Raw genomic sequence first — 13,261 nt, 5'->3', positions numbered from 1 at the left:
CATGTGGTCTGTTTACTTTAACAGCTACTGACTGGATTAGGCCTGAAACGTGATCTCTTGCTCTGGGATCGATTAGAATGGCTATGAAGGCGCAGCAGAGCCCAGAGCTAATAACACATGCCGCGCACACACACTCTGCACTTGCTCCAGATCTGATGCAGAGCAGCTCGGGTTAGCATCTCCCTTCTGAGAGGGATGGTGGGAAAGGAGGAACAAACCGAGGGGTCCACAATGCTGCTGCGTTTGCTCCGAAGTGGGGTGTGTCCCTCTGGAAGCAGCTTGACCGTCCCTGCATCCTCCTCCTCGTTCTGCGGGTGCTGTTGCCAGGAGTAAGCCCCCCCCTTAGGACCAGCAATGACGTTCAGCTAAGGGGGTTAATAAAGAAACACCCCTTCCCCCTCGAGGACTGTCCTTGTGTGCGGGACGGCAGCGTTCATGGTGAGTTAGCATTGTGCATACCGGGACGCTTGCCTTTTGACCCCGCATTTCCCGCCTTGTGTGTCAGGACCAGAAGGCATTGCCAGTTAGCGCACTTGGAACGCAGTCAGAAGAATGGCTCCCACGTCACATAAAATACCCTCGGGGTTCTAAAGGGAACTGTGCTGCGTGCTGCGTGGCACAGGGAGCAGCGCATCACTAAGATAGATGCACAGCAAAACCTTTGTTGTATCTCGTCAGCTTCTCTGCTAAAAATCCCAAAGAAGTAAAAATGTTTAAATTGGGTAAAATGAACAACACGTTTCATTTTAACAAATACGTTTAAATACCCACGTGTGGTAAGTTTATTTTAGCTCAACCTTTTTCTTTTTTTTTACCATCGAATGTTTCAAAGGCTATTCTCTCAAAGTGCAAACATTTTTAGTACTTTTTACAATAAACTTATCAGCACAATTAATGCTTGATGAGACTTTGTTCCTTACTTACATTGGCTCTGTTGCTGCTGTGTGCAATATACTTGCTTATTAAAAAACTATTTAGTGAAAATTTCACTTAATGTGAGCTTTCACAGGTTTCCTCTCTCCAGCCACCCTTTGCTTCCACTTAAGTAAGGCACCATCCTCTGTGGTTAAGCTAAATAAGTAGATGCATTATTAGAGCATTTTTGTTATTAACTTTTGCGGATGCTTTTAATTAATACTGTGATGAACGATTTGCTTACTTAAAGTGTATGACAAACATGAGAATTGATCAAGTGTCATGTTAGCACAATTGCTCTGCAAAGTACAGCCTCCCAGTGCATGTGTGAATTTTACTGCACATATTTACTTTTTATCAATCTTGTAAGTGGCCGTAGCTTCCTGATAAGTACTTTATGATGCTTTAATGCAGTGTTTCTCAAAGTGTGGGGCGTAGAGACATGACAGGTGGGGCGCGAGGAACGGGAGGGAATTTCACTTTAATTTCTTTTTTTTTTTTTTTTTTAAGATTTTTTTTTTTTACTATGCTTTCATTTTCTATACACACTGTAAATCACTTTGTGATTCTGTCTGTGAAATCCGCTATATAAATAAATGTAAATTACTTATTTTTCCTGTAGGCTTTAAATTTCTAGGTAGGAGCAAAAGTTTGACAGACATAGCAACAGTAACTAATGGGGGCGGGGCTAAGCGGAACAAACTTGACGAGACAAGCGCAGCAAAATGAAAAGCTGTCCCACTGTCAAACGACACAGTTGCGAGACATATATGCGACATTGCAAGTGATCTTAAGGAACAACTCGGAGACAAATGAAAAGAAAGTCGTTTTGCTTTACAAGTGGACGAAGCTACTGACAGCAATAAAGACTGCCTGTTCATCGCATACGTCCGCTTTGTGAATGGCGAGTCACTGTGCGAGGATTTGCTGTTTTGCAAATACATAAAAAATAGAGCCTCTGCTGATGAGCTGTTCAAGATAATGGACAGTTTCCTCAAAGAACACGACCTTAAATGGGAAAACTGTGTGGGCTTTTGCTCTGATGGCGCAATGACCATGGCAGGGTCAAGAAACAAGCTGCAGGCTCTAATAAAGAGGGTTGCGCCAAATGCGCATTGGACACACTGTGTCATTCACCGGGAAGCACTCGCGTCAAGGCAGCTCAGCCCCGAACTCAATGAGGTTTTAACAGATGTGAGCGCGGTAAATTTGATCAAAACACGACCACTGAAAGCGCGACTGTGTGAGGAAATGGGAGCTGATCATACAGCCGTGCTGTTTCACCATACTTGCCAACCTTGAGAACTCCGATTTCGGGAGGTGGGGGTGGGGGGCGTGGTTGGGGCTGGGGGCGTGGTTAAGAGGGGAGGAGTATATTTACAGCTAGAATTCACCAAGTCAAGTATTTCATATATATATATATATATATATATATATATATATATATATATAAGTATATATATATATATATGTATATATACAAGTGTGTATATATATATATATATATATATATAAAGTAAAGTATTTCTTATATATATATATATATATATATATATATATATATATATATATATATATAAGAAATACTTGACTTTCAGTGAATTATAGCTATATATATATATATATATATATATATATATATATATATATATATATATATAAATAAGAGAAATACTTGAATTTCAGTGTTCATTTATTTACACATATACACACACACATAACACTCATCTACTCATTGTTGAGTTAAGGGTTGAATTGTCCATCCTTGTTCTATTCTCTGTCATTATTTTTCTAACCATGCTGAACACCCTCTCTGATGATGCATTCTGCTTCGTCTCCTTGTTGTGTGCGCAGTTGTGCTCTGCACTCTCTAAAAGGCCTAGATGTTAATGTCACATATGCATGTACATTAGATGGCAGTATTGCCCTGTTTAAGAGTGTCACAACATTGCTGTTTACGGCAGACGAACTGCTTTACGGTAGACGAAAACGTGACTGCTGTTGTTGTGTGTTGTTGCCGTGCTGGGAGGACGTTAATGAAACTGCCTAACAATAAACCCACATAAAAAACCAAGAACTCGCCCTCGATCATTCTACAGTTATAATGTGATTGGGCAGGCACGCTGTTTATATTGTGGGAAAGCAGACGTGAAAACATGCTGTCGACACGTCACTCAGGTACGCCTGAATTTCGTGAGATTTTCGGGAGAAAATTTGTCCCGGGAGGTTTTCGGGAGAAGCGCTGAATTTCGGGAGTCTCCCGGAAAATCCGGGAGGGTTGGCAAGTATGTGTTTCACAGTGAAGCAAGGTGGCTCTCCCGGGGCACAGTGCTGTCACTTGCCCTGTCTTGCCAAATGCATAGCTCCTCCTTTTTTTTGCAAAGATTGCAAAGTGGCTCTTTTGTTTTATTTATTTTGAACTTGATGCAAGTTATTTGATTTATTATTGAACTTGATGCAAGTTATAACACTTTTATTTGATTTATTATTGAACTTGATGCAAGTTATAACACTTGTATTTGATTTATTATTGAACTTGATGTAAGTTATAACACTTGTTTTATTTATTATTGAACTTGATGCAAGTTATTTTATTTATTATTGAACTTGATGCAAGTTATACCAGGCAGCACGGTGGAAGAGGGGTTAGTGCATCTGCCTCACAATACGAAGATCCTGAGTAGTCTTGGGTTCAATCCCGGGCTCGGGATCTTTCTGTGTGGAGTTTGCATGTCCTCCCCGTGACTGCGTGGGTTCCCTCCGGGTACTCCGGCTTCCTCCCACCTCCAAAGACATGCACCTGGGGATAAGTTGATTGGCAACACTAAATTGCCCCTAGTGTGTGAATGTGAGTGTGAATGTTGTCTGTCTATCTGTGTTGGCCCTGCGATGAGGTGGCGACTTGTCCAGGGTGTACCCCGCCTTCCGCTCGATTGTAGCTGAGATAGGCTCAAGCGCCCCCCGCGACCCCAAAGGGAATAAGCGGTAGAAATGGATGGATGGATGGGCAAGTTATACCACAGCTGCACAGTTATTTTATTTATTATTGAACTTGATGTTATTTTATGTTATTGAGTTTGAATGTATACAACTTGATGTTACTTGATGTTCAATAAATTTGAAAATGTTAAGCTTGGCATTAGCGTTCTGTTGGGGCGATGGGGGCAGGTGGGGCTTGAAAACTCCCCCTTGTCCAAAGTGGGGGATGACAAAAAAAGTTTGAGAACCACTGCTTTAATGACTCCCATTAAATCAGACTTTGTTTTTGTTGTTGCACCTCTCATATTTGTACTTTGATCAATCCTTTTAAGGTGGGGAAAAAAACAGCAATCCAATTAGCTTTATTATCCATCCCTCCTGGCAAATGAAACCCATCATTGGTAGGAGTGACTATAGATGTTGAGCATGCGTGCTCAGTAGAGGTGGGAATCTTTGGCCACTTCACGATTCGATTACGATTCGATTAAAAATCAATAATTGATTCATCTTTAATAGTATATTGATGCAGTTTAAAAAAAAAAGTTTCACTAAATAAGCGTTTATCACTTGCAACTTTTGAAAATGCTGCATTTGAACCAAGAAACGGTTGACTTACATTTATTAAATTCGTGGCATGTGTGCAAAACTGGAACATACAAGACGGCCAAAAGATTGGACACACCTTCTCCAGATTCAATGCGTTTTTTTTAATTTTCATGGCTATTTATATTGTTGATTGTCACTGAAGGCATCAAAACTATGAATGAACACATGTGGAGTTATGTACTTAACAAAAAAAAGGTGAAATAACTGAAAACATGTTTTATGTTCTAGTTTCTTCAAAATAGCCACCTTTGCTCTGATAACTGCTTTGCACATTCTTGGCATTCTCTCGATGAGCTTCAAGCACACCTGTGAAGTGAAAACCATTTCAAGGTGACTACCTCTTGAAGCTCGTCGAGAGAATGCCAAGAGTGTGCAAAAAAGTAATCCGAGCAAAGTGTGGCTATTTTGAAGAAACTACAATATTAAAACATGTTTTCAGTTACTACACCTTCTCTTTGTTAACATAACTCCAAATATATGTGTTCATTCATAGTTGTGGTGCCTGCAATGACAATCAACAATGTAAATAGCCATGAAAAAAACAAAAAAAAACGCATTGAATCTGTAGAAGGGGTGTACAAACGTTTGGCCTGTATTCGTTTTGCACACATGTTCACGAATTTAATAAATGTAAGTCACCTGTTTCTTGGTTCAAATGCACCGTTTTCAAAAGTTGCAAGTGATAAACGCTTATTTAGTGAAACAATTATTTTTTTAAACTGCATCAATGTACTATTAAAGATGAATCAATAATTTATTTTTAATCGAATCGTGAAGTGGCCAAAGATTCCCACCTCTTCTGAGCACGCATGCTCACCATCTATAGTCACTCCTACCAATGATGGGTTTCAAACGTTTGGCCTGTACTGTAAGTGCCCTAAAATAAAGGAGCTGGTTGGATCTCTCTGTGAGGTGGCTCGCTGCAGTCAGCCAAATTTTAGAACTTTCTGCATTACTTTATTTTCAATTAATGAATCGATTATTGACTGTTACTAATCGATTGTATAAAAACCATGTCCGAAGTTCGATGCATCTAAAAATGTATTATTTCCCCCACCTTTAGTGCTCAGTATATAGCAGCACACTATGGCGATTGCTGGCCACTGTCTGCCTGCATTATTAAGTTGACGTGTGATCAAATTACATTTGACTTATTTACACTAGCTCTTGACTTCACTCTAAGTCTAAGACAATGCTATATTAGCTTAGAAAATCTTGTTTGTGCAGTCAGTTGCTGTTGTTACATTGTGAAGGGCGAATCGACACTCAAGATGTTGGAGAGGTAATTAGACAGCAGCTGGAAAATGAAACGTGTATAGGTGTCTTTACCACCAGCCTGTCGACATATCTGAAAATGATTGTGTTCATTAGCAACGAAAACTCCCAAGTTGATCTGTGACAGACCGTGTGTATTGCGTTGTCAGGAATATGAAACGAAGGCAAGCAGAGCTGGGACCGGCAATGTGACGTCTCCCAGGCAGAACGTGAGGAAAAACCTGGACTTTGAACCTCTTTCCACCACCGCTCTCATACTGGAGGACAGACCTGCGTATGTAAACACAATGTTTGCCTTGATACAATAGCGTTTGTTTATCATCTCGAGGTGATAAAGGCACGTCTGTAGCCTTTTTATCTCCACATTCTCTCCATTCTTTCCTGTGTATCTTTTTCCTTGAAGCCTCACTAGCGTCTATCATATACTGACAGAATTAAGTCAACATAAGCAATGGTTGGATTTTGATCACAGAAAATTATAAACGGACTACAGTTGTACGGTATACCGGTATTAGTATAGTACAGCGATACTAATGAATCATATTTGGTACTATACCGCCTCTAGAAAGTACCGGTCCCCCACCCCACGCCCACCCGTCGTCATGACATTGCTGGTTTACAAGCAGACGAGCATATTCGGCTGCGCACAATCACGGAGTACTTACAAGCAGACACAGTGTGTAGACAGAAAAGGGAGAACGGACGCATTTTGGCTTAAAAACTAACGATAAAGGTGAAGCTATAACGCCCACAGGAAGAGGTGCTTTAAGACATGGCTAGCTAGCTAGCGGCTAACGTCCAGCCACAGTCGGCAGTGTTTTAGCTACTTCTAAATCACTAATCCTCGCCTCCATGGTGACAAATAAAGTACGTTTCTTACAAGTATCATCCCTGCACGACGAGGAATAGCTAAACATGCTTCACTACACACCGTAGCTCACTGGCGTCAAAATGCAAACAAACGCCATTGGTGGATCTACACCTAACATCCACTGTAATGATACCAAGTACAGGCGCGTATTTAGTCGATACTACTATGATTACATCGATATTTTAATTTTGCTGAGGGAACTCTCCTGAAGGAATCAATAAAGTACTATCTATCTTTCATTTAAAAAAAAAAATTGTATTATGTTTATAAACTCAGGAAATATGTCCCTGGACACATGAGGACTTTGAATATGACCAATGTGTGATCCTGTAACTACTTGGTATCGGATTGATACCTACATTTGTGGTATCATCCAAAACTAATGTAAAGTATCCAAACAACAGAAGAATAAGTGATAGAACATGTTGAAACAGAAAATAAGCAGATATTAACAGTAAATGAACAAGTAGAATAATCATTAATTTTCTACCACTTGTCCTTAATAAAAATATAGAATAAAAAATTACACAATATGTTACTGCATATGTCAGCAGCTAATTTAGGAGTTTTTTTTTGTTTACTTACTAATAAAAGATAAGTAGTCTTGTATGTTCACTATTTTATTTAAGGACAAACTTGCAATAAGAAAAATATGTTTAATGTAACATAATATTTTTTGTTAAAATAAAGCCAATCATGCAATTGTTTGTGGTCCCCTTTATTTAGAAAAGTATCAAATTACGGAAAAGTATCGAAATACATTTTGGCACCGGTACCAAAATATTGGTATCGGGACAACACTAAGACGGACCTATGCTTTTAACTTTGTGGGAACATGCTGAGAATTCTATCAGACATTCCAAAAGAATAGAATATAAAATAATTGCATTTGAATAGGGATGATACAGTTTAACACAGTTTCAAATAAGGATGTAATGATAAACTGTGATAATGATAACAGCGGTAAAATTCTCGACGGTTCGTATTACTGTTGTAAATTAAAATTATTTAAAAACCGTGATTGTTAGCTTCACTTTGATAAATTCACGGGTAGGCTGGTGCTAGCTTGCTAGCTTAAATACTGACATAAAAACAAGAATATTAACCTCTTTCCCAATCAGGAAACACATACCCCAATCTAAAGGTGTATAAACACATTGCTGCCTGAGTAAGTAAGATATTCAATTGTGCACATTGAACCAACAATCTGTGCTCTCTTAGAACATAGTAATCGTTTTGTTCGAGGACCGCTGAACAGAGCAGGACACCACAACGCCCACCAGAACACTCTTATCATCTTATCAGTGAAGCATAAGAAACACATACCTGAGATCAATTAGCAACAAAAGTTGTTTTGAGAAACTGAAAGATGTCTTCAGCTGTGTTACAAACCGTGCGTATTGCGTTGTCAGTAATATGAAACAAACATTTTTTTTTTTTTTTTTTTTTTTTTTTAAGCTTGTTAGAAATTTTGTAGGAAGTTGCTATCGCACGTAACCCACTGACTTACAGCGTGTGTGTGTGAACGCCATGCAGGAATCTTCCAGCTAAGCCGGCCGAGGAGGCAGAGAAACACAGACAACAATATGAAGAGATGGTGGCCCAGGCCAAGAAGAGAGGTAGGGTAAAGTTAGCCATAGAACCTCTTTGTGTTTGACCAGATCTCCTTTATTTTGTTGTTGTTAATTGACGTTCCTGCAGAGTTGAAGGAGGCCCAGAAGAGAAGAAAGCAGCTGGAGGATCGCTGTAAGCTGGAGGAGAGCATTGGATCGGCGGCTCAGACGTGGAACCAGGAGATTTTACCCAACTGGAGCACCTTGTTAGTCATGAGAAGAGAGACAATGGGTCTCACAGTACTTGCATCCCTCTAGTCAAATTATAATAGTGGATGAATCACTGTTGCAGGTGCACGTCTCGGCGAGTGAGGGATCTCTGGTGGCAGGGCATCCCGCCAAGTGTCAGAGGCAAAGTGTGGAGCCTGGCTGTTGGCAATGACCTTAACATCACACATGGTACAGGGTGCTTCTCTCTCTGTCTCTCTGTCTTTCTGTCTGTCTGTCTGTGTACATTGTATATGTTACTAGAGCATGCTGCTCTGCATCATCACATGCATACAGAGTTCATTCATTCACTGCTCTTTAAAATTCTACATTTAGTATGGAGCTATAGATTCTGTCACACTAAGTTAGGGGTCGGCAACCCAAAATGTTGAGCCGCAAAAAATTTAAAGCCTTATATAAGTGTTACAATGAAGGCAACACATGATGTAAGTGCCTATAGTAATATAGACACTTACATCACGTGTTGCCTTCATTGTAACTTTTATGTCAGCGAAGCCTTTGATAGTAGGCTAATATAGCTAACTATATTAGCCTTCTATCAAAGGCTTCGTTGACAGAAATGTTGTATTTACATTTTTATTCTACACATTTTTGCAATATTGGAAATCATTAGTAAAATGGAGCCTTCTCACAGGATGAGATAACTTCTGGAAATTACTGGCTCAGAATGGCCAAAGGTATAGATGTGTGTGTCCAAGATTAAGGAAACGGCAGGCTGTCTTCTTCTAGTGGATCTATTACAATCTTTGCAAGCTGGGTAACGTTTGCTCTGGTCTGGAACAACATGGCACACAAACAACTATCAGAAATGCAGCCAATATAATATAGCCATATAATGTGTCATGAGACATGCAAATATAAATTGAATACACAGAGGACATCCATCCATCCATCCATTTTCTACCGCTTATTCCCTTCTGGGTCGCGGGGGGTGCTGGAGCCTATCTCAGCTACAATCGGGCGGAAGGTGGGGTACACCCTGGACAAGTCGCCACCTCATCGCAGGGCCAACACAGATAGACAGACAACATTCACACTCACATTCACACACTAGGGCCAATTTAGTGTTGCCAATCAACCTATCCCCAGGTGCATGTTTTTGGAGGTGGGAGGAAGCCGGAGTACCCGAAGGGAACCCACGCAGTCACGGGGAGAACATGCAAACTCCACACAGAAAGATCCCGAGCCCGGGATTGAACTCACGACTACTCAGGACCTTCGTATTGTGAGGCAGACACACTAACCCCTCTTCCACCGTGCTGCCCCACAGAGGACATAAGCAAAGGAAATTAAATGAGCTCAAATATACCTATAAATGAGGCATAATGATGCAATATGTACATACGGCTAGCCTAAATAGTATGTTAGCATCGATTAGCTTGCAGTCATGGATTGACCAAATATGCCTGATTAGCACCCGAGCAAATCAATAAAATCAACAAAGCTCACTTTTGTGCATTCACATACAGCATAAAACGTTTGGTGGACAAAATGAGACAAAAAAGGAGTGGCATAAAACACGTCTTTCTGTGGCAGCATCAAAGAAAGTTGTACATGTAAACAAACTGCGATGAGTTCAAGGATCGCTGAAATTAGTGGGACAAAACGGTGTTTTCCAAATACTCTCATAAACAGTGGGATTTCTAATAATTAGGAAGGTTTATGTCATCTTTGTTCTACAGAAAATATATTAAAAAAAAAAAAAAATTCTTCATCTTTTTCCATTTATACACCTCTCTGAAAGAGGTCCAGGGAGCCACTAGGGTGGCGCTAAAGAGGATGCCTAAGTCATTTGAAAAGATGTCACTGTAGCACCACTGTGGTCTCCATCTCCTCTCCCAAAATGACCGTTCTGTGTTCATTTCAGAGCTGTATAATATCTGCCTGGCGCGGGCCAAAGAGAAGTGGACGGCGCCGGCGAGTGCTCCAGAAGCTGAAAGTGAAGGTAGCGTACACCACGCCTTTCAGAGTGTTAATGGCGTATTATGCTATTGTGTCGTCTCTTACAGACGCGGGCTCGTCCAATCGGGAGTCAAGCTTGGAGCTGATCAAGCTGGACATCTCCAGAACATTCCCCCAATTGTGTATTTTTCAGCAGGTGCGTGTGAGGGTGCCACATGGTCTGCAGGACCACATTTCTTTCTGGTATTCCTTACATGCCTTCGTGTCATTGTTTTGTCATCAAGGGCGGGCCTTACCATGACGTGCTGCACAGCATTCTGGGAGCATACACCTGCTACCGGCCTGACGTTGGCTATGTAAGTCACAAACCGGCTCGTCCCAGTCCACCATGTTCTTATTACAAAAAAATGACTAGTAAAAAATAATGAGAAGAAATGTAACATACCAATGGGGTTAGAGTAGACATTACACGAGGCCTGGGCAATTATTTTGACTCGGGGGGGCAAATTTAGAGAAAAAAATCTCGGGGGCTGGTATATCTGATTTTTAGGAACACTAATACAAAACCTCACAATAATTTCTGATTGAATGCTAAAAAAACATTATGACACACCGTCTTAAAAAACTGAATGGAATGTTACGTTTTTTTTACTGAATGAGACTCCCAGAATGTACAGTACAGGCCAAAAGTTTGGACACACCTTCTCATTCTATGTGTTTGCTTTCTTTTCATGACTATTTACATTGTAGATTGTCACTGAAGGCATCAAAACTATGAATGAACACATGTGGAGTTATGTACTTAACAAAAAAAGGTGAAATAACTGAAAACATGTTTTATATGCTAGTTTCTTCAAAATAGCCACCCTTTGCTCTGATTACTTTTTCGCACACTCTTGGCATTCTCTCGATGAACTTCAAGAGGTAGTCACATGAAATGGTTTTCACTTCACAGGTGTGCTTGAAGCTCATCAAGAGAATGCCAAAAGTGTGCAAAGCAGTAATCAGAGCAAAGGGTGGCTATATTGAAGAAACTAGAATATAAAACATGTTTTCGGTTATTCTACCTTTTTATATTAAGTACATAACTCCACGTGTGTTCATTCATAGTTTTGATGCCTTCAGTGACAATCTACAATGTAAATAGTCCTGAAAAAAAAGAAAACACATTGAATTGGAAGGTGTGTCCCAACTTTTGGTTGCACTGTACATGAAAATAAAGAATGTGGGATTTACAATATTAACTATAAAACACTGAATATTGACATGTGAACGTCACACCCCGTCTTGATCGGCATATTTTACAATCAAGTGAAAAGCAACAAAAATGCAACAAACAGCGAAATATGAACGTGAAGTGTAAAAAACAACCCACCTACAATCTGATACATCATTCAATTTTAGAACTTCATTGTAAAAATCTCCTTCCGCGTCTGTCCCTGACACCCGCATTTCAGGCTGGCCGCTCTGGAAACACTGTGGAAACGCTCCCCACCCACACTGCTTGGTGCCTCGTCTGAGCTGCTGTGACTTAGATTACCATAGTAACTAGTATATCATGCAAAAGCGCAGATTCAAACCATTGAAATACTTTGTATAGTTCAAGACTTAGGATCATTTGAAGACATCGCTGCACATCATAATGGCAGCTACAGTTTTGATCTTAAAGATCTAAAAAAAAATTGGGGGGATGTCCAGCGGGCCAGATTGAAAAGCTCAACGGGCCGCATGCGGCCCTGGGGCCCTAATTTGCCTAGATCTGCATTATACTAATGTGCTTTGTTACATGTAAGACAAAGCTAAGATGTGGATCTTTACTGTACAAAATGTATCAAAGTAGCCCTGCATCCTTAAATTTTTCGGGATGTTGTCCTCTTTGGGAACACTAAGTACTTTACTGTACCATGATACAGCAAAAAAAAGATATTTTAGAACTAAAAATTGTATTTTTAATTGTAGGTAACTGGACTTTAAGCTTTTACCCAAGGGGTGCTCTCTCTTTCTCCCATACAGTATATCATTTTACTCCACTTACTGCGACTCCCTTTTAAAATGTGTTTTTCTGTTACTCTGAGCTTTGCGAGTATGAGGGTGTGCCGCATGGACTCGGGCGACTGGCTCCCACTCCCTTTTCTTCCCCTTCCTCGGGCTCATCGGACACATTCACAGCCTTAAAGACAGTCTGAATTTATAAAACACTTGTCAAAACTGCACATTTCCCCACTTCAGCATTAAAAAAGTCTCAGAGGGGAGCCCCAACAAGAAGGCTGCCAACGGCTGTGGTAGGCTAGACAGCTCTTAAGTAGGGGTGTCCGATAATGGCTTTTTGCCGATATTCCGATATTGTCCAACTCTTTAATTACCGATACCCATATCAACCGATATATACAGTCGTGGAATTAACACATTATTATGCCTAATTTGGACAACTAGGTATGGTGAAGATAAGGTACTTTTAAAAAAAATTAATAAATTAAGATAAATAAATTAAAAACATTTTCTTGAATACAAAAGAAAGTAAAACAATTTAAAAACAGTTACATAGAAACCAGTAATTAATGAAAATGAGTAAAATTAACTGTTAAATGTTAGTACTATTAGTGGACCAGCAGCACGCACAATCATGTGTGCTTACGGACTGTATCCCTTGCAGACTGTATTGATATATATTGATATATAATGTAGGAACCAGAATATTAATAACAGAAAGAAACAACCCTTTTGTGTGAATGAGTGTAAATGGGGTGGGAGGTTTTTTGGGTTGGTGCACTAATTGTAAGTGTATCTTGTGTTTTTTATGTTGATTTAATTTAAAAAAAAAAAATTAAAAAAAAACCCACGATACCGATAATAAAAAAACGATACCGATAAT

General features: G+C 39.9%; 1 protein-coding gene across 4 annotated transcripts in view; it reads left to right on the top strand.

Moving 5' to 3' along the window:
* tbc1d14 (TBC1 domain family, member 14) overlaps window positions 1-13,261 on the top strand; it is a 52,646-nt gene that overhangs the window by 28,434 nt on the left and 10,951 nt on the right. For 3 of the 4 annotated variants that reach the window (XM_061961099.1, XM_061961100.1, XM_061961101.1), the window contains 7 exons: window positions 5,925-6,049; window positions 8,183-8,265; window positions 8,348-8,465; window positions 8,552-8,658; window positions 10,355-10,432; window positions 10,497-10,585; window positions 10,674-10,745. In XM_061961099.1, coding sequence (XP_061817083.1) covers window positions 5,925-6,049; window positions 8,183-8,265; window positions 8,348-8,465; window positions 8,552-8,658; window positions 10,355-10,432; window positions 10,497-10,585; window positions 10,674-10,745 — 672 coding nt within the window. Of the gene's footprint in view, window positions 1-160; window positions 439-5,924; window positions 6,050-8,182; window positions 8,266-8,347; window positions 8,466-8,551; window positions 8,659-10,354; window positions 10,433-10,496; window positions 10,586-10,673; window positions 10,746-13,261 lie in introns of those variants that run through there. The other variant, XM_061961102.2, reaches the window with a different exon arrangement.

The sequence above is a fragment of the Nerophis lumbriciformis genome, linkage group LG05, assembly GCF_033978685.3.
Source record: "Nerophis lumbriciformis linkage group LG05, RoL_Nlum_v2.1, whole genome shotgun sequence".
Lineage (NCBI taxonomy): Eukaryota > Metazoa > Chordata > Actinopteri > Syngnathiformes > Syngnathidae > Nerophis > Nerophis lumbriciformis.
Note: the sequence above shows the minus strand (reverse complement) of the source record. Positions and strands in the feature narration are given on the sequence as shown.